This window comes from Mus musculus, chromosome 17, assembly GCF_000001635.26.
Source record: "Mus musculus strain C57BL/6J chromosome 17, GRCm38.p6 C57BL/6J".
In the NCBI taxonomy this organism is placed as follows: Eukaryota; Metazoa; Chordata; class Mammalia; order Rodentia; family Muridae; genus Mus; species Mus musculus.
Window position 1 is genome coordinate 8,169,410 of NC_000083.6, and position 21,516 is coordinate 8,190,925.

General features: G+C 43.0%; 1 protein-coding gene across 7 annotated transcripts in view; it reads left to right on the top strand.

The window, feature by feature from the left end:
- Cep43 (centrosomal protein 43) overlaps positions 1-21,516 on the top strand; it is a 31,335-nt gene that overhangs the window by 4,267 nt on the left and 5,552 nt on the right. For 3 of the 7 annotated variants that reach the window (XM_030250124.1, XM_006523357.3, NM_001197046.1), the window contains 7 exons: positions 119-207; positions 597-734; positions 3,519-3,599; positions 6,110-6,169; positions 12,819-13,045; positions 14,992-15,104; positions 17,104-17,172. In XM_030250124.1, the coding sequence (XP_030105984.1) occupies positions 119-207; positions 597-734; positions 3,519-3,599; positions 6,110-6,169; positions 12,819-13,045; positions 14,992-15,104; positions 17,104-17,172 (777 nt within the window). The remainder of the gene's footprint in view (positions 1-118; positions 208-596; positions 735-3,518; positions 3,600-6,109; positions 6,170-12,818; positions 13,046-14,991; positions 15,105-17,103; positions 17,173-21,516) is intronic. The other 4 variants (XM_030250125.1, NM_201230.5, XM_006523355.3 and 1 more) reach the window with 3 other exon arrangements.

The following is a 21,516-nucleotide window of genomic DNA, read 5'->3' on the forward strand; positions in this document are numbered from 1 at the left end:
TGTGATTTAAAAAACTTAGAGACCTCATTTTCCCCATAGAATGCTTCAGTTCACAAGGACTATTGAGAATTCTTTGAGCTCTGATCACCATGTCTTTTTTTCCCCTTGGTTTTTACAGGTCGTTTAGTGGCTAGTCTCGTCGCAGAATTTCTTCAGTTTTTTAATCTTGACTTCACCTTGGCTGTTTTCCATCCTGAAACTAGCACAGTAAGGAAAACACAGGATTTCACACTTAACCTGTGACTTCTCTACAGAGTGAATACTAAGTGAAAATGAAGTTGATCACATTAGGTTATTTTTTTGTGTTTGCTAGATTGTCTTTCTAAAAAGCCATCTGAGCTGCTTCATGTCACATGAAGCTGCTGAGAAATGCATGTTACTGTAGAGTTGATCCTACTAAGATGTTAGACTCTATATATTGCAACTGTCATAGTAGAGATCCTAAAACATGGCTGTTCTATACAAACCTTGCAAAGTTCATTCACTTCAAACAGACTCTTTAAATTTAAAGATGTCTTTACATGTCCAAAATACTCCCTTTGGTACCTGGCTGTTCTTGCTATATTTTCTGCACCTAAATCTTACTTCTTTTCTAGATTCAAGGTCTTGAAGGTCGAGAGAACTTGGCCCAGGATTTAGGCATCATTGAAGCAGAAGGTACTGTGGGTGGACCCTTATTATTAGAAGTGATTAGACGCTGTCAACAGAAAGAAAAAGGACCGGCCAGTGTGGAAGTAAGTATCCTGCGCTACTGTCTTCTAGATTCTGTTTTGGTAATTGTCTACTTAAGTCATGGAGATGAGTACGTGCCTAATGACTTGAGGCTTGCATGAAAAGAGCCGCTCGTGGTGGTGGTGGTGGTGTTTTGTTCAGTCCACTCTTTTCTGTTTTCTTTTGTTTTTGTTATTGTTGTTCAGGACAGGGTTTCTCTGTGTAGCCTTGGCTGTCCTGGAACTTGCTCTGTAGCCTAGGCTGGTCTCGAACTCAGAGATCTGCCTGCCTAAGTCTCCCAAGTGGTGGGACTAAAGGTGTATGCCATCATCACCCAACACTAGACGCTGCCCCTTAAAACAAAAGGAAGTAGACTGTGATGGTCTATAAATAGTTTAGTGAAAGTGAAAGCCTGTGGCTGGGCTCGTGTACCTGCTTTGGCTGTTGGTCCTCAGAGTTCAGGAACCAGGCTAGAGTAACTCGTAAACTCCTCAGGGACCAGCTGCTGCTCTGACCATGTCCACTTTACCTCCATCACCTCCGTTATAAAATGACAATGAGAGTCGGACCAGCCCTCAGCATAGAGAGCGTCACTGATGGATAGATAGTCTTGTTACTAGTTCAGCGTGAAAGGCTGCATTACACATAAGTTTTAGACATAAAGATTTTTTAAAAACTTTTTGTCATATGTATGAGTGTTTTGCCTGCATGTGTATATGTACCATTGTGGACAGTGGCCACAGAGACCGAAAGAGAGTATCAGGTCTCCTGGAACCTGTTGTTACAGTTGTAAACAGCCATGTAGGTGCTGGGATTTGAACCCAGGTTTCTGCAAAAACAGCCAGTACTCTTAATCACTAAGCCATTTCTCTAGCCCATCTAATGGATTTTTTTTAAACACTGAGCTGTTGACATTACTTATTTTTAAAATGTTTTTAAACTCCAACTTTTTTTTTCTTTTGTTAGATTTTCTTCTATATAGTTTTGCTATGTAGTCTAAGTAGGCCTTGAACTCATGATCTTCTTGTGCCTTCTTAGTGTTCAGATGACAAGTGTGTGCTATTAAACTAGCCTTGCACAGATGTATGCTTTCTCGTTAGCAGTGACTTCTCTTGCCTGTCATCTGTCTTTTACGGAGTCTTGCTCATAAGATTGATGATCTCACTTCCTGCCCCACACGTTAGCTTTACCTACATACACTGTTTGCATAGTCAGCTCCTTAGAGGCTGCTCCACTGTCTGTCTGGATGTGCTTTCAGTCAGAAACATTTAGCTGAGAGGCAGGAGGGTCGTAAACTACTTGTGGATTCTATTTAGAGACCAGTCAGAACCTGAAAATCACAAAAGCTTGTCTGAATACCAGTTTCATTTAAGACATAGTAAATAGATTCTCTGGGTAATAAAAGAGTAGGATTTAAGAAAGTCCTGCGTCTTGAAAGAGCTCATCTAATCAAGAAGATAGACTTGTATAAAGAGTTTAATGTTTAAATGATCACCTAAGGTTATAGAGAAAGGTGTGAAGCAACTGTTTAATGTTGAACTCAGTTCACCATGTCATTATAAACTAAAATTCTTCCAGCGGACCAGACAGATATTTGTATCTTCAAAAGGAAATGCTTTGTTCTCCAAATTGCAGCACTATGAAATTGGGGGATTATCTCTTTTTGTTAGTTTTTTTTGTCTTTGTAGAATTCATTAGTGGGTTTTGGGTGGGAGTTACTAGGGGGCATTTGTACAGACAACACAATCGAGGCGCTCAGCAGGGTCTAGTGTCTTACTTGTTTTCATTTCCATAATTCACTGCTATTTTACTTTGTTACTTTGAAAGGAAACCTGTCATAACGAATAAAAAACTGGTAGGTTTTTTTTGATCCTAAACTTAAATTATGGATAAGAAAGCTTGCTATATGATGATACTAAACTTAGGTTGTGGGTAGGAAAGCCTGCTCTATGAAGATCAACACATCAGACTCAGTTTTGTTGCCTTTCACCAAAACTGCTTTTCAGAGTTTGTATTTTAATTATTAGTATCTGTATGTGTTCAGGAGACAACTTGTGGAAGTTGGTTCTCTCCTTCCACCATATGGGTTCCCAGAAGCAAGTTGTCAGGCTTGACAGGAAGTGCCTTTACCCACTGGGCCATCTAGACAGCCCCTGCAACTGCATTTAAAAGCTAACTGAAGAATGGGGTTGCTGGCTCTAGTCCCAGCTGTGGATGATTAAAGACACTGAATGTTTGCTGAGTTTCCCAGTGATTGGGTTCCCTCCTTCCTGGCATCTTTGACAATTATATCTTCATCTCTTCTAGAAGCATCCATTCCTGCCAGTGGCTTCTCTTCAGTCTCTTCACTCATGCTGAATGGTTTAAGATTCTGCTCTACATTCATTGTCTATTTAAAACTAGAGCGACTCCAGCATGGGATGGAAAGTGTAGATTGTGTGCAGCTCAGACCCTGCTTCTGGAATTTTAGGAGCAGAAGCAGTTTGAAATTTTGAGCTTTTGTAATTTGTGATGTTTCCATAAACCTTGGCATCCAAGCAAATCCAGGAAGCTATGATGGAAAGGTGGACTGGGCCCCCACAGTGTAGATCGGGTGCCCACTCCAGGGTGGCTAAGGGAAACACTTTGCAGGGAATTCAAATCTGACAGTTAAGTGTGTGTATTCAAATTAGAGGAAAATCTAGAAAAGGGATTTATGAAGAAATGTCAGTATGATGTTCCTAAATGCTAAATTTCTATTGAAGTATTGTTGACATAGTCATGTTTTAGTTTCAGTGTGTTTCAGTTCAAATTTTGATTTTTCTTAGGGTGCACTGGATCTATCCGATGGACATCCTCCATCAAAGTCACCTGAAGGAAAATCAAGTGCAAACTCCACCCCAAGTAAGGTGAGTGCATGGCTGGACAGAGATGTGGGCACTGGGCAGACACCCAGGTGCCCTGCTCCCTCTTCCGACCTGTTGCCTGTAAACTCCCTTTGTAACAAGTCTTCTTAAAGTGTCTCCAAGGTACTTTCCTCTTTTTGATTACATACGTTTTTTAAAAGTTGCTTCTTTTATATTTAATATTTGAATTTTGTATCTCAGAAAACACTGAAACTTGGAAATATTTTTGTATTGCACTAGTAAGAAGCTTTGCATAAACTCCTAGCTGGTGACCGTGAAGTTCCAGAATATAAAATGTTGTAGTTGAGTTTTGTAGACTTTTTAGATGGACGACCAGATTTGGAATCATGGTAGTATTTAAATATTTATGAACTATATTTGAGACTTAGAGGAAAGTATACTATGGTTGGTGTGTGTGTGTGTGCGCACGTGCGTGTGCGTGCTCGCTGTTAATAAAACCTGATTTCAAGAATACTAGATGAAAGAGAAAAAAATTTTGAACACTGGAATTTAAGATCAAGGTTGTGTTTTTTTGTTTTTAAGCTTTTTTTTTTAATTTTAAGAACTATTTATTTTATTTTATGTATGTAAATATACTGTAGCTGTCTTCAGACACACCAGAAGAGGGCATCAGATCATATTACAGATGGTTGTGAGCCACCATGTGGTTGCTAGGAATTGAACTCAGGACCTCTGGAAGAGCAGTCAGTGCTCTTAACCGCTGAGCTATCTTTCCAGCTCAAAGATGTATTTAATAATAGAGCATTTTAAGTGATGGTCTCCCAAGGCTGATAGAATACATCCTGACTGGTTCTAGTTGGTCCTGTGAAATAATGGGTTTGGGTCATATCTTAGTCCACTCAGGCTGCTGTTATACGTGGCAGAGAGTGCATCACTTATGAACAGCAGACATTGATTTCTCACAGATTGAGGCACTGGCAGATTTGATGCCTGATGTAGTACCAGTTCCTTCTATATATCCTTATGGAGGGAAGGAGAGCTCAATGAAATCTTTAATCCATGCACAAGTACTCCACACTCTTGATTAATCATTCCCCAAAGGCCCTGCTTAATACTCTCTTACTGTAGGGATTGGGAGTGCAGCATTATCAGGGTTTTTAGGAGGGTGGGTAGGCATAGCTGCGCAGCCCATTGCAGTTCATTCAGCATTGAGCTCTGTGACTTTCCCATCAGAATAGAAAGATGGTGTGCAGTCCATCCCAGCACAAGGCTTCATGTGGGTTCAGGGTGGACAGGATTGTATAGATAGAACTGGTGTCTTAAATCAGGTGGCCTTCGGAGCTTGTGTGTATACTGCCAAGTACTTCATTGCTGAGTGCCTTGGGCAGCACACTGGGCGTACTTATGGCTTCTTCCTTGACAATTGGTTCCCTCTTTAAGCTTTGAAAGCCAAAAAAATACCATATTTGTAGCCAGCAGGGTTATTCTGTTGTGTGGCCTTTGAGATGTCCAGGCCTTTTCAGGTAAGGATTATTTCAAGACATTTCTCTTTTGATAATTATGGAAAGCTGTAACCCTGATTGACAGACTAGGTCATGAGTAAATTTTACAAAAATCCTTTAAATGCTGAGTGTCAATGCTTGAAGTAATGACCTGCTTGGAAATCCACTTTTTAGTAAATTTTTTTTTATAAGGGTAACTGACAATCCCATGTAAAGTATATCTTCAAGAAAAAAAATGTTATTACATGTTTTATTCTCTGTATATTTTTTAATATCTAAGAGTTAGTTATGATATGGAGTGTTTTAGGAAATGTTGCTGTAAGTTCTTACAGAAGAGCATCTTTCTCCTAGGCTAGTATGCAGGCCTGTGTGTCTCTTGGAGAGGGGTGCCACCCTCTGCCACCTTCCATTTCTTCTCTCAGTGAGGTCTCCTCTGTTGTGAGCTGGGGTTAGAGTGGTCCTTTAAGAAACACCCAAGATCTTGATAGCTGGCCGGGACTGGGATCTGTTTAAAATACATCCTTGCTTTGTCACTTGCAGTACAGTTCCGTTACATACCTGAAGAGTTTGAGATTCTAGCTCTCCACTTTTCCTTGCCTCTCGATGATTCCTCATCAGCCTTGTGAGCCCACAGAGTGAAAGTGTGTGAGGGACACTGGAAAGTTGTAGCCAAGGACTGGATTTCGACTGTCGGATGGGAACCAGTTGTGTGCTCCTGGAGAAGGGAACTTAAAGTGTGCCGAGCCCCAGGAGCTGCTTAGGGTCTCCAGGCCAGTGGAGAGTGGTACAAAGGGCAGTGTGAAAGAAGCCAAGCCCCTCCTCAGAAGCTGGGGGCAGTAGTCAGTGCCAGTTGCTGCCCAGAAACCTGCTGGAAGCTGGTTACAACGGGCAGACATTCTGAAAGTTATGAAAGGAAGCTGTGGCAAGGAGTATTTTAAATTGTCCAATTGCAGATACCATCTAATAGCCGTCTTTATTAGTTTGGTAATGAGTTAGTTTATTTTTAAAGATTTACATTATGGTAAAATGTCATTTTATTCTCATGCTCAGATACCAAGGTATAAAGGACAAGGTAAGAAGAAGACAATCGGTCAGAAGCCTGGTGACAAGGTAACATGCATGAGGGCAGAAGAGCAAAGCCGCCTGTGCTGAGACACGGGCCTCCTGCTGGCCTGGGTTCTAAGCTTTCTTCTTAAACGTGCCTGCCGGCTACTATCAGCCCATGAGAGCCAGAGCTGAGGCGCAGGCCTGTCATCTGAGCTACCTGAGAGGGTAAAGGGAGGACCTGCAGGTTGAAGGCCAAGCTGGACAATGTAGTGAGATCCCGTCTAAAACTGCAAAGGAGTTAAGTAGGCTGGGGAAATAGTCGAATGGCAGAGCACTAGACTAGCAAGCGCTGAGCGCAGTCCTCAGTAATGAAAAGACAAGACGTAGAAGAGTGTGAGAAGGCGTGCTGGCATAAACCAAAAATAACTTATCAGTCTGGTAAGAAAACATCACAGTAATTAGAACTAGTCACAGTGATTTAATTTTCAGTTCTCCAGGATCCTCAGTTCTGTGTGGAGTCTGATGCATAGACATACTCCTAAGTTTAAAACATCTCAAATAAAGACTTAAAAAAACAAAAACAAAAAACCAACTAAGACTTGCCTGTGAACTGGCTCTAGCTGTAGTGATTGTAAGGCAGGTTCCCTTTGCAGTCGCTGCTTATACACTATTTGATAAAAAGATGCTCCATGGTCCGGTAAGTCCTGTTAAACATCTGCACAGTGAAAGTGGCTTTGTTTGAACTCACAGTCTAACTGGAAAGGCCAGACAGCCTTGAGATTATGCAAGGATATTAACCTGTAGTTTGAGATTCATTGCATTGTTTAGAATTTTAAGTTAGATGCATATTTCATAAAATTGAGTTTTTATAACTTTACTACTAGCAGTGTCTTATGTCTTTAATTTTAAACATTTTGAATGAATCAGTACATAAAACTAACGTATACTAAGAGACATGGTTTTTACTATAATGTGACAGAGCTGTGGTGACTTGAACCTTCATATGCTCTCTGACTTGAGGGGAATTTAGAACCTTTTGGGCCCATGTTTCATAGTGGGGACTGTAAGTCTAGCTCCTTGTGTTTCATAGTGTGCTTCTTTTTTTTTAAAAAAGATTTATTATTATTATTATTATACATAATATACATAAGTACACTGTTGCTTATTTCAGACATACCAAAAGAGGGCATCAGATCTCATTACAGGTGGTTGTGAGCCACCATGTGGTTGCTGGGATTTGAACTCAATACCTTTGGAAGAGCAGTCAGTGCTCATACCCGCTGAGCCATCTCACCAGCCTCATATTGTGCTTCTTGAGTCAAGACTATCTCCTCAGTCACTTGGTAGTCCTTTCTCCCTTTTCTTCTCTGGCCTTGTACTTTTCTGAACTGCTTTTGTAGCCAGTGTGGATCTGTGTTGCCTCTTTCTAGCCTTAGATAGCTAAGCCCTCTGCTCTTTCTTCCTTTTTGCTTTGCCCTCTGCATGCAGTAACTTTTCAGTTTCCAGAACATCGTTAATGACTAATCAGAATGCCTAGTGGCATGTAATGGTTGGGGATATGCCCACCAGGATGCTAATGGGAGCCGCTGCGTTGGCAAGTGAGTGCCATTTCCAAGAGGAAATGCCATCTCCAGTTGTCAGAGCTTCATCCATGTGATGGACAGACACAAAGTGTGCGTGCTGTGTGTAGAATTCAGGGGCCTTGAGCAAAAACAAGGAAGCCCAGGGTATTGCTTCCCATTGAGCTCTGGCACTCTGAGAGCTCTGCTTGTGGACAACTGTTGAGAGGCCCAAGCTCATGCCGATTGTGTGAATGCATTTTTGAATTATTCATAAGCTATCTCAGTGTAGCCTTGTGCATCTGTAATCCTAGCACTCAGGAGACAGAAGCAGATGATTGCTGCAAGTCTGAGGCCGGCCAGGGTTACAGTACAGAGATTGTCTCAAATCCAAAAGCAGTTGTTTAATATGTGTGTGTAAATATAACTGGTGTTTAAGGATTTTTTAAAACAATTTCAGTAAGGTTTCTTCATTTTGTTATTAAACAATAGAATGGATAGATTGAGAACACAGAGTTAAAGTTAAATGGGAAGTAATTGTTTAGTGAGTTTACTTTAATGATTTGTGTTTGTGTAGTGGAACATGTACCATAGACACATGTGTAGTGGAACATGTACCATAGACACATGTGTAGTGGAACATGTACCATAGACACATGTGTAGTGGAACATGTACCATAGACACATGTGTAGTGGAACATGTACCATAGACACATGTGGAGGACAGAGGAGACTTGAGAGTGGGCTCTCTCCTTCCGTCATCTGGGCCTGGGGCTGCAGCTCAGAGTGCCAGACTTAGGGGCAGGCCCTTTGCCTGCTGAGGCATCTCCCTGCCTGTGAAGGGTGAGATGTAGAGCTGTCTGCTCAGGTTTTCAAGGTAGTGCCGATGGTTATTTCTTTTCTTACCATTTTGTTTCTCCAAATAATGTCTCAGTTGTCTGAGAAATCAGTAGAGAAAACCCCACTCTCCAGACTAGTTGGACATCAGAAGCTGGACTCCATGCAGGCACAGAAGCTGGACTCCATGCAGGCACAGAAGCTGGACTCCATGCAGGCAGTGGGGGAGAAGAAAACTCAGGAGGTGAAAGGGAGAAAATACGTTCAAAATACCATTACAGGAAATTCTCAGAGAATTAGCAAAGAATGTTTCTTAAAACATAGTAACTATAAAGAACTAAAACACCTAGGTGTAGTGGTGTGTGCCTATACACCAACACTGGGAAATTAGACAGGAGGATTGCTGCTTCAAAGCCATTCTGGGCTTATGGACTGAGTTCTAGGCCAGCCTGGACTATATAGTGAGACCCTGGCTCAGGAACTCAGCAGCAAAGATATCACAGCAGACTGTGCAGAAGCCCCACCCTTTGGGTCTTTACCATTTAACTAGAGAAACAAAGCAGGACAGGGTTATTTTTAATATGTAGCCTCAGTGCATTCTTCCTCCCCTACTTTGTGACAGCCCTGTGGGGTCGGGTGGAGCTTGAGGGTCTCAGGTGCCAAAGCACCTCTGCAGGTAGAGAATGAAGTTCTTTGTATCATGCCATTAAATGTTGTCTGAGAAGGCATCCTTCATCCGTTTCCACACTAATGTATAATGAGGCACGTTTGCTTTTAATTCTTAGTAACAGGATGTAGGTCATTACTCCTTTTCAGATAAATTCAACTTTATGTTGATTTTGGACATTTGGACACAATCATGTTGTGTGTCTCTCAGGCTGGGTTTGTTTGTCTGGAGTTGTCGCCTCGGGGCTTTCTCTCATTCATTCCTCACCCTGGGGCTGGGTGCGAGGGAGGTAGGGAGTGGGAAACACACTTACCTAGCCCTGGGTCCCTGGCTTCTGGAGTTGACCTCTTGGCATTATCCTCAGATGAATGAGTCTGCACTGCAAAGGGCAAGAAGGCTGAGGGGACCTGTGCAGGGGCCATTCTGTCTTGGGCTTGCTCCCAAAGACCGTGGTTCAGCAGAGTGTGTATGACTTAGATGACTGACTGCTGGTAGGAAGCGGGCTTCTCTAGAAATGGAGAGGTTTAAAGATTTGTCTGGGCGTCTAGAATTCTGCAGTAGTAAGGTGAGCAAATAAAACTCTGTAAGTATAGTACTAAATTTACTTGCAGTATATTCTTTCAATACTTTGTTAGTAAATATTAGAAATAGAAGTAAACTTCATAAGTCATGGATCAAAAGCTGCCTTCGGCAGAGCAGAGGAGGAGGCGGCAGAGGTGATAGAGCCCTGTGTGGGGAAAAGAAGTAGGGCAGGTAGATGTTTATAAAACTGAAGTATTTTGTCTATTTATGAATAGTGCAGATTAAGTTTTTACTTTGGAAACCCAAATCATATTTTCCTTTGTTTCCTTCAGTGCTGAGAATTGAGGCCTGGCAAGTCCTATTATCACTGAGCCACATCTAAGCCCTTTTTTAGGTTCTTAAAAATATTATAGCAATAATTTGATTTTTGGCTACTAAACAAGTTGTTTTTTTTTTTTTTCATTGTGAAACCTTTCTCTGATCTTATTTTCTATTTTTTTAATGATTGAATTTTTTATTGTGTTTATTGGAAAGTTAAACCTCTACTAAAACTTTGAAAAACTTATTTATTATAATTTGCCATATAGTTTGTTCATCTTGAGCTCCCTCAAAAGGAATAGTTGATGAAGTACTGTTCAGTAAGTCCTTTCATTTGTATTAAATGGCAAAGGCTAAGTGTTGTGTTACAAACAGCTATGGCTTTCTTCACCTTCTGTACCTGAATAGAATCTGGAGCTTGAGAAATAGGACCTGGTGTTTCCTACTCTGAGGACCGAGCAAAAAGAAAGGTGTCTGTCTTGGCTTCTGTAGTGTGAGGCAAGCCTGGGTGATGGTTTTTCCCTTACTACAAATGGACCATTCTGGTTGTGTCTGGCTCCAGTGTCATGTATGCCTCTGCTGAGTAGCTCCCTAGTGGCTTAGGAAACTTTGTTTTCACCTTTATTAATAGAACTGCAAAAGTAGAATAAAATAATCTTGTTACTTTGAAGATGTGTCTGTCATACCATAGTGTCCTTCTCTATGAGACTCGGCTTCCTACAACAGGACCTTTCATCCCCGGTATGAATGCCACTGAAACCAGACAGGTGATGTCCGTCACAAGCAGGGATCAGCATGCTCTGTAGTCTTCAGTAGTCTGTGTGGGCTTGAGCTGATGATGTGAACTCCAGGAGGAGGAGAGCGTGGCCTGGAGTCACTGACTTGTGATGCTGCTTTGTGTCTGTCTCGCTCTGCCTCTTCCCTGGTAACTTTCTCAGCAAAGTTTTGAAGAAGAGAGTCACCATCAAAGCCTCTGTGAATGGTTTAGCTATCCTAAGACTTGAGGGCGTTTAGTTGTAGTGCCTTTGAAAAGCCAATTAGTAAAACATTTTCAAATCAAAAATTGAAACTGATATGAATTTAATTAGATATATATAAACATATTATACTTCTGTTTTTCACAATACCAGGAAAACTTGAAAAAAACCGTGGAAGGGAATTTTTAAAGTACCTTCTTAAAAGTTTCCTATATAGTTTAAAAGTTTAACTTGGATAATTTATTTTTCCAGACATCTTATTGTGATCATTAGTTTATTATTATTAATAGCCCACAGACTATACAGTTCCATCTAAGTCCCTAAAGCTAATGTAAGTGTGTATCCTAAGACATGCTGTCTGCACGTGGGAAATCAGAACAGCACCTGCGCGGGGCCCTGTGTGTTAACCTAATCTATCTCCCGGCTTCTTGCCTTGCTGCTTATTCTGACCCGGCCTGTTTGTAACTTAAGGTATACAAACTGACCTAAATTTAATTCTGGAGGAAATTCGTGTCTTAGAAACACCACATAGAATGGCAGAGTTAATCACAGGGCAGGTGTTTTCCAGGTTCTTTATTTCAAACATCACCGGGCTCTGTTACAGTATTATACACTATAGCATATAAGGCCAGGCCTTTGGAAATTGTCTTTTTCAGTCCACATTAAATGCAATTTTATATAACTAAACCTAATGATCTAATCTGAGTGTTAAGAACTAACCTCAGCTGGATGTAGTGGCACCTCTTGTAATCCCAGCCCTTGGGACCTAAGAGGCAAGGAGGTAGAGTTCAAGGTCAGCTAGTTCAAGGCCACCTGTGTGCCACAGGAGACCTTGTCTCCAAAAGGGAGGAAATGGGTGAGCTAATCTGCTGTTCATTTTACCATTAACTATCCTGGGGTCTTAACAAGTTACATAATGCCTTTGTGTTCTTTTTTAGAATCCATACAGACAACACATCCTACATGTATAGCCTAACGATTAATTGAGGCATAGCACTTAGAGCATTTGGAATTCTCCATAATTGTTAGCCACTGCTGTTACTACTGCGTTATTTGTTACAGTTCTTATTATTGATGTAGACTGAACTGTTGTGAGACCAAAAGAGGTATGGCCAGGTGTAGACTAAAACTATGCCATGGTTCTCAGGGTAAACCAAACACTGTAATAGTTCATGCTGACCTGACTGTGCATCAGTGGGGTGGGACTAGAAGTGCTCCGCCATAGAACTCTTAGCTTTGGACTAAGTTACAAAAAGGATTTATGTGCCTGCTTGTGTACATTTCATGGGGTGCAGGTCAGGAGATGGCTCAGCAAGCCTGAATTAAGGTAATTGCTGTAGCCGGGGTCTGCTTGTTGTAAGTTTGAGCGTTCAAAGGTTTTATTTGGTGTTGGGTAGAATACTGTTCTCTTTTCTGATGAACAGTGCAACTTGCTTTATTTTGTGATACAGTCTTCTTAACTTTAATGTTCTCTCCTGTTGCAAGCTGAAAGTGTGTTAAGATAGCTTGTGCAACAGTGACACACATGCAGGATGAAAGGGGAAAGCTGTTAGGAGTGAGAGTTGCTAAGTGAGGTAGGCACAGAAGAGACCTTTTCATTTAGAAAGGAAGGGAAGAAGTCGTGTAGCCATATTTCCTTAACATTTTGTCATTTGAAACATACCCGTGTCAGGAAGCCTCAGGGTGAAGTGGGGAACCATAGGGTTGCACTGCAGTTTCTGATGTTAAAGGACACACACACACACACACACACACACACCCCTATGTTGACTATTGTTTAAACTATCTTAGAAGCTTTATCACCAAGAAGAGCTTTCTCTCCCTCTTTTCAGAAGACTAGCAGTGAGACCAGTCAGAGTGAGCCAAGTGTCTCCTTGTCAGAGTCCAAGAGTAAAAGCAGCCTGCACTCACTGGCCCATGAGACAAGAATTGCATCTTTCTTAAGCAGCAGCGCTGTAGATGCCAGAGACAGCAGTGCCCTTTGTCCAGATGGGGATGATGTGGAAGGAGATTCTTTCTTTGATGATCCCATTCCTAAACCAGAAAAAACCTATGGTTGGTGAGTAGACTCCTCTTCAGATTACCTGATCATGATTTCAAAACAAAGTTTCTAAATGCTTTCACTTTATATTTTAAAACGAATAACCTGCTAATTACAATTATTGAACCCACAAATCTGATGTTGTGTCAGTAATGCCTAGTATGTCATAAAATAATTCAAGGAATACTGAAGACACCAGGCATAAGCCATTTTCACGAGGTGAGCCTGCATCAGGACCCTACCATGTGACAGGAGCTGTTTCGAGTTTCAGTTCATTTCAGGGTGCAACAGTGGGTTCTGACTCTTGCCTCGGAGTTCACCCTCAGAGGCAGTCAAGTAGTTAGTAAGACTCATCTTCAGTGGAGATGCTGTGTGGTGGGCAGCAGTGGTGCAGAGGCCTTGTCAGTTTCAGTAGCTGACCAGAGAAGGCTGTAGTTCTCATGGAGTACACCTGAGCCAACAGCTCAGGGAGTGAGCTAGCCATGTGGAATCAGGTTTGCACCACTCCCAAGAGAGGAACTAGCAAATAAGAAGGGTCTCATCAGCCCCTCAGGACATCAGGAAGGGCAGTGTGGTCACAGGAGAGGGTTGTGTGAGTTGGATGTGGAGATGGAGGTCAGTCACAAGAGTGTGACTTCTCGCTAAGATTGGAAGCACTGAAGTCTTGACCCAGCCCACACAGATCCTCGCTGCTGAGCCAAGGCCATGCAGTTTCCAGAGAGCACACTGTCGAGCTGTCAGGACTCTTCAGGAGCAAAATGATGGAGTGATGGGAAGTAGGTGCTTTAGGGACGTTTTAAGGCTAATTGCAAAAGGATTTGCAGATGAGTACAAGAGAACCAGGTGATAACCAGGGTAGCTCTCCAGGGTCTACACTTGAATACTTGGAAGGTTAAAACCCATAAACAGAGGTGGAAAAAAAAATGGGAAAAGCTGGGTCAGATGGCACAGACGTGTGGCCTGAGAGTCCCGAGTGTGATGTGTTAGGATCTAGATGTTGGTGGGCAGGATGTACACTGGAGAGAGCGAGGGAGTCATCAGTATATAGGGAATACTGAAGCCAGTACATAGGGAGATCACAAAAGTAGGCTGAGCACACTTGAGGTCAGTGAGGAGAGCAGGCAGCATAAAGGAGACTAAGGAACCATGGCAGGAAAGGCCGGAGACAGCAGCTGCAGTGGCATCTGACAATCACCCACTGGGGTTAGCCATATGGAGGTTAGAGGTGACTTTGGCTGACAGTTTTATTGGACTGGAAATAGGGCAGATAAAAGGGTTATAGTTGACCAGAAAGGAATGTTGGGGAAGGATTAAAATAACAAGTCGTAAAGGGTACAGAGGATAGAAGTATGAGAACTTAGGCAGAATGTGGGTCTAGATGTGTGCATACATACGTACGTGCATGTTTGGGTGTGCATGCTAGTGTAAGAAAATGATACCCAGGGCTTAGTATAAGGGAGCAAAAGAGTTCCTGGAGTGCTGTTTGACTCCAGGGAAAGTTGCCAGCAGGATGAAGAGGGTGTGCAGTGTGGGCCTGGATGGCAGTGCCTGGGGAGTTAGGAGTGAGCTGAGGGGAAATCTTGGACTAACACCCGCAAGGTCAGAGGCTCTGCCCTTCCTGACTGTGTGCATTTGAGAGGTAGAGCTTGTCTGTTGGCTGTGTACTGTCTTGTTTCTGGGAAGTGGAGGAGGGCTTCTGAAGTGCAGACTTACGAGAGAAAGCAGACAGCTGTAAACTCAGGGAGCTGGAGCGTCACTCACAAACTTAATTCATGGATCATGGATCCGTAACCACAGCTTGCTCTGCAGGCTTGCTTTATGCTTTGCAGCCTGTAAATTCTTTTTATTTCCAGCCAGTGTACACAAGTAAAACTTCTTTACATTGCTTTTTTATGTTTACAGACTAAAAGACTCTAGTGATAAGGTCTGAAATTGTTATTTACCTGTCAATTGCTTCCTGTTAGGAGAGCTGAACCTCGGAAGCAAGTGGGAGGTCTGGCCTCACTGTCTGACAAGCCCCACTTAAGGAGCGGTCTCAGCTCCCTGGCCGGAGCCCCATCGCTAACAGATCCAGAGAGTAAGTACTTGAAGACTCTAGATAACTGTAGTGTCCATTGCTGCGTGTGATCAAATACCATGACCAAAAAGAAGCTGAGGAAGAAGGCGTTATTGCAGCTCCTCATGGAGAGAAGAGAGGGCAGGGACTGAAGCAGAGGCCATGGAGGAACCCTGCTTACTGCTTTGCTCCCCATGGACTCAGCTTCAGTCTGATAGAACCTAGCTAGACCCACCTGCCAGGGGCAGCACTCACTGCCACATCATTCATCAAGAAGTGCCCCAGACTCACCTTTTAGGTCAGTCTCATGGAAGCAGTTTCTAAGTTGATTATTTACTCTTCCTAGATGACTAGCTTATGTCAGGTTGACAGAAAACAAAAAACTAGCCAATCACACGTGATGCAATTACTATGGATTGTGTTTTGTTTTCTTTTGTTTTACAAAATCCTAATTTTAATCAATTGGACAATATTTTGTTATTTTCATTTCTTAATGTAGTCAGTATTCACCATTTTGTATTCTCCTTTGCTATGCTTTTAAAATATTTTTTAGCAAGATGCTTTTTTAACTGGGTTAGATTATTGGTAGGTATGTGTTTGTGCGTGTGTATGTGTGTGTCTATATGTGTGTATTGCAGTTACAGCTTGACTTAAACTTTAAAAAATTTTTTTTTTGATCTTGAGAATATTTTTTTTAATTAGGTATTTTCCTCATACATTTTCAATGCTATCCTAAAGGTCCCCCATACCCACCCCCCCAATCCCCTACCCACCCACTCCCCCTTTTTGGCCCTGGCGTTCCCCTGTACAGGGGCATATAAAGTTTGCAAGTCCAATGGGCCTCTCTTTGCAGTGATGGCCGACTAGGCCATCTTTTGATACATATGCAGCTAGAGACAAGAGCTCCGGGGTACTGGTTAGTTCATATTGTTGTTCCACCTATAGGGTTGCAGTTCCCTTTAGCTCCTTGGGTAATTTCTCTAGCTCCTCCATTGGGGGCCGTGTGACCCATCCAATAGCTGACTGTGATCATCCACTTCTGTGTTTGCTAGGCCCCGGCATAGTCTCACAAGAGACAGCTATATCTGGGTCCTTTCAGTGAAATCTTGCTAGTGTATGCAATGGTGTCAGCATTTGGAAGCTGATTATGGGATGGATCCCTGCATATGGCAATCACTAGATTTTTACAGATATGATACACATTCAATACTCCAAATTTAGTCTTGATTTTTCTCTGGCTGCAATATGCATGGCCTTCTGTGTTTTATCAACATTGCCACATGAACACTAGGGAAGGCAAATAATGTTCTATGGTACTGCTTGCCACACTGAAATTTAATAGGTTAGGTATATCCAGTGGAGTTTTGCCTTATAATCTTGGCAACTTAGGATGAGTGTTAGATGCTGTCCCATTCCATGAATTTTTCATGAACCTTTAAAATAACTTAATTTTTTAAAGAAGTTATGGCATAGAGTGATCATTTTAGGCCTCACTCTGCTGTCCGGAGCTTGCATCTGAAGTGGGCTGTACTTTGAGTGCTGTGAGTATGAGATCCATGGAGAGGTTGCTAGCCCCGTGTAGGGTAGTAGCCAGCCTCCTGCACTGTGTCATCCAATCTTCTCATCCTATCCCTGGGGCAACGCTGTGAGTCTTAAGGATCTGTGAACCTCACCCCATCACAGTCAGTTCAGTATTTAACTAGCAGGTCAGCTGAAGTAGATCACTTGGACTTCACAGTATTGGGTTTCATGTATGTTTTTATTTTGATAATTGTGTTCTAACAAAGAATAGTAAAATCTGATTTCTCCATGCATAAATCCTTTACCATTTACCAAAAATAGATACCCAGGGAATGATAGTACATGATTCTAGCCTGTGTTGATTATAATTTATGATTTCTGTTCTAGGTTTTTTCCTGCGTTATTAGGGGTATAGATGTCCCACCCAAAAGAGAAGTGGATGGGCTTAGAGAATGTTGTTCTGAGTGCCTTTCATGCAAGTATTTTTCCCTGTCCACAGGTAAAAGGGGAAGCACCGTCCTGAAGGATCTGAAATTGGTTGGTGAGAAGATTGGATCACTTGGGCTAGGTAACTAGATTTCAGTTTTAGTATGATTGTTGAGATCGTCTTCCAGAATAGAGTCTACATAGAGACCCTTCCTGCTGCTGTTCAGCAGGAACTGGGGAACTGGCATGTGTTGAGTTCAGCCCTACACTAGGGGATAACTGTAGCAACAAGCTGGATAGACCTTTGTTTTGTGGTATTCAGACCATAGTTGGGGAATGCCCCTGGCTTGGGCTTTCAGGAAAGACCTTCAGAAGAGGCTGATCTAGTCAGAGCTGTGTAACAGAAGGTTTTGGTTAAGAGTAGGTTAAAGGATGTCTCTGGGTGTTGTGAGTACAAGATCCAGACCACAGGGAGTCAGTGTAGTGCAAGGCTCATACTTGTGAGAGGACAGCTGTGGGCTGCTGTGTTATTTGAGCAGTGTAAGTAAGCAGATTTCTGTGGGAGTTAGAGGAGCAGTGTGCACAGAACCGAGTTGTGGGACACAGGGACCTCAAGAGACCCTTACTTCTCACTGACCTGAAGGAAATGGTACAGCCGGGGCACTTAGCCATCTCCTGCCCTCTGCAGACTGATGGGGTGCTAAGTTGCTCTGTTGTGAGAGCATTGGACTCTGGGGGGTTTAGAACACTGCTTCTCGGGCAGGCTCGGGAGAAAGTACCATATACCCTGTTCAGTTTATAACCTTGGGTATGTCGTGGGGCAGCGCAGAGTATCTCTCCTATTTCTGGGCAACCACTCTAAATAGTGCTCAGGTGAAAGAAGGAGAGATTTATGTGAAGATTCCAGCTATGACCCCAGCTTGGGGTAAGCAGTGCCTTTGTTTCTTCTCTGTTAAATGGGAGCAGTAACATGTACCCCAGTGTGAAAGCTGCACGGGATGTCCATGTGTATATGCACAGCAGCACACAGCCTGGTTCAGGGCCTCGCCTGCTGCTTTCCTTTGTGTGTCGGTTGTTTCCTTTGCAGAGTAGATGTTTTCTGAGCTGCCTCACTTTTGTTCCTCACAGTGCCCTAGAGGCCTGCTGGGTAACTGCTGAGTGGCCAGTGCTGCCCTTCCTCGGGGTCTCCTGGTCCCCGCCTTGCTGGCTCTTCTTCCTCCCCATTGGGTGTGGTCACATCTGCACGGAGCTCTTTATCCTAACACCTCAGAGCATTTTTACCCCCTTCTTTGATCATGACACTTCAGGTGCTGCTCTGTCCCCTCCTTGTGACATTGTGCTTCACCTTGTGGTGGTTCACCTGGTGCCAAGCTTTTGCTGGGCTCCCTCTTTGATCATCCTTGTTCTTTTATTGAAGTGTGGTTCCCTGCTCTGCTGAAGACAGCTCTGACTGGGCTGGTGGAGCAAATGAAATGACAGTCACTGCTTCATTTTCCCCTCCGCTGGCTTTGAAGTATGTACACCTTGAGTTGAAATGGGGTGTTGTACAGAGCGGCATAGGAGGGCGGCATCAGATCCTATAGAAATAAGTAGTTGTTTAGTGACTGCAGCACTGTCATTTGACCTAGGTTTCTGCTGTAATGTGGATGACAAGACTGCATATAGCTGTGGTACCTACACAGTTCAGGTAGGATAATGTCAGTGATGTGCAGCCCTCCCCTAGGAAGAAACTGCCTTTGTTGTTATTCAGAGAGACAGATGCTCTGTCGTGCAGATAGTGTAAGCTTCTGGAGTCTTGACAGTGTCACTTAGAACCTTCAGGGTTTCGTGTGTTCTCCTTGGACATGATTTAAATATCGTTTCAGGGGAATGGCATTTCATAGGAACAGTTTTAAAATACAGCTTTTCAACACAATCTATTTTACTTTAACAAATAAAAAGTAGGCAAATGAGCTACCCTTGTGGCACACAACTTTGATGTTAGCATTTGGGAGGCAGAGACAGGTAGCTCTCTGAATGTGAGGCTAGCCAGGCTACACAATGAGACCGTATTAGGTAGATGACCCTTCTAGAGAATAAAGTCCAGCACAGTGACTACAGTTGGGATAGTATTGTGAATACCTGAAGTTTTCTAAGACAGTCGAGCTTGTTTGTACCACAAAATTGAAGCAAAAATACATTAACAAACTTCACTGTGCTAATCATTTTCCAAGACAGGCTATACATTACATAAGTATGCGTGATTTATAGTAAAGGTAGAAAGAAACAAAACTTTACAAATGGTATGTTTCTAAACGGGCACTTCTTGTTTACAGCAAGGGTAGTAAACCATAAAATATTCTGTAGAGTAGCAGGACAGTTTTGGCAAGCCCCGTGAAATCATCTCTAGCACATACTCTGTACTGTTTATTATTTTATTTTTGTTTTAATATTTTTGGGCTTGAAAGATGGCCTGGTGCTTAAGAGCCCTGGCTGCTCTTTCAGAGGACCTGGGTTCAATTCCCAGCATTTACGTGGCAGCTCACAACTGTCCACATCATAACTCTGATTCTAGGGGACCTGACACCCTCTAAGGCAGCAGCCAGACAACCTGACACACCTGCGAGCAAAACACCCAGACACATAAAATAAAGATTCATTTTTAAAAGTTATACAAAATATCAAAAAAATTATATTTCAAAATATAAAAATTATTCTTTCTTACCTCATTGGCTAATATTGGTCAGATGCAAGAATGAATGCAAAAGAGACGAGTGATAGACCAGGTGACGGAGATAAAGGCTTAGACAGAGTTCAATAGACAGAAGGAAGAAGTCAGAGTCACTGGCTGTGGGCAGCATGTACCAGCCTCTCATTTAGTATATGTTCTGTTAAATGTACTCTTTCCAGCTCATAACTTCTTGTGTGTGGTAGCACACTAGTCAGTAAATATCTTGAGTTTGAACTAACTACAAATGCCAGAAGGCAGATAATTCATTTGGCTTTCCATGGATCCAAACTGCAGCCCCAGCTGCCCTGCTATCCTGACTTGGTTTCCTCTATCATATTGTCTTAATTCTTGGAGACAGAGCAGTCAGCTGTGACCATTGTTTGTCTAGTGGCACTTGCAGACCAGCCAAAGCTGGGTTTTGTTATCAGAACATTTTCCCTCTTCTCTTCCCATGAGGACTAGACACTGCCTGCTTTCTCTCAAGCTCCTGCAGCCCCTTAAACATTTGTGGCTGGAGATAGAGACAGCTTCCTTACTCCAGAGAAGAACAACCTAGAAATTTGTCCCTGCCTGTTACTTCTCTTCAGGGGCTCTAGCAAAGAGTCTCTCTCCTCACCCCATGCCGTGCCTTTCTCACCTGCCACTGGAGCCCTCGCCCCCCAGTTAGCTACAGCTTTGCTACCTCCCCGGCTTTCTGTTACCTTTAACTTTCAATCTTGCCTCTCCCACATACCATTCTCCTTGTGAGAAAAGACATCAGGTCACTCTTGTGTTCCGCCAGCCCGTCTTGCTCCACAGTGGTTGTTGTAGACATGGTCTTGGCTGTGTCTGGCTTCACTTCCCTTCAGGAGCACATCCTCCTGGGATCTGTCCCCCTCCACCTTAGATTTCAGTGTACGCTGCCTCCGAGTTCTTTCTTTCACCCAGCATGCTACCTTTGCTTTGTTGTACGGTGGAAAGCCTCTCTCTCTGTGTTCATTGCTGTGCTGTGGGGGAGTCTAAGAGTCACCCCAGGGTGTGATAGATGACTAATCAGCTTCTGTAAGAGAGGGCTCTGCCCCTCTAGGTCTTGGATCCTCCTCTGATCTGGTCCCATGTTTTAGCAGACCCAGGATAGTATAGGCAGCAGCTCTGAGCAGTTAACTTTCCATCCAGGATTTTCCTGCCCTACAGCCTCCTCTGGCCCCTCAGATACTTCCTGTGCACTTCCCAGCTGCCATTCTTTCCCATTGGCAGTGGTTGTCTTGTTTCTCCAGCATCTTTCCTTGGCTGCTCTAAAAGGCATCGGAAAACAACTAGTTTGCAGTTAGTTGTCACTGAGAGCTATAGTTTAGCTCCTCAGATTGTTGTGTATATGAGGAAGCTTAAGGTCCTTCTGCATTAGTAGCAGCTCCTGTGGTGACTGCATTTGGAACCTCTTGTGCATCAAACCCTATGAATTCAGAACTTTGTGGTTTGGGCCTGGTTGTGCTTGGACGTGATCATAAAAGGGCTCGAAGCACCCCTTTGGGTGATAGGCCCACATACACGCGCTGTTGCCTCTTCACACTTTCTGATTGTTTTTAAAATCTTCAGTGAACTACTGAGTTGAAGGTCATGGCAGTTGGAAACAGGATGGCTAGAGAAGTTGATGGTACCTTGCTGCTGTGTCACTTTTTCTGTTTTTGTGGTGAAGAGGCTAGAGGCCAGATCCACGAACATGTTGGGAAAGTGTTCTGCTATTAAGCTACCCCCAGAGCCGTGCTTCATTAGGTTCCAGGGGTGCATCATGGGGAG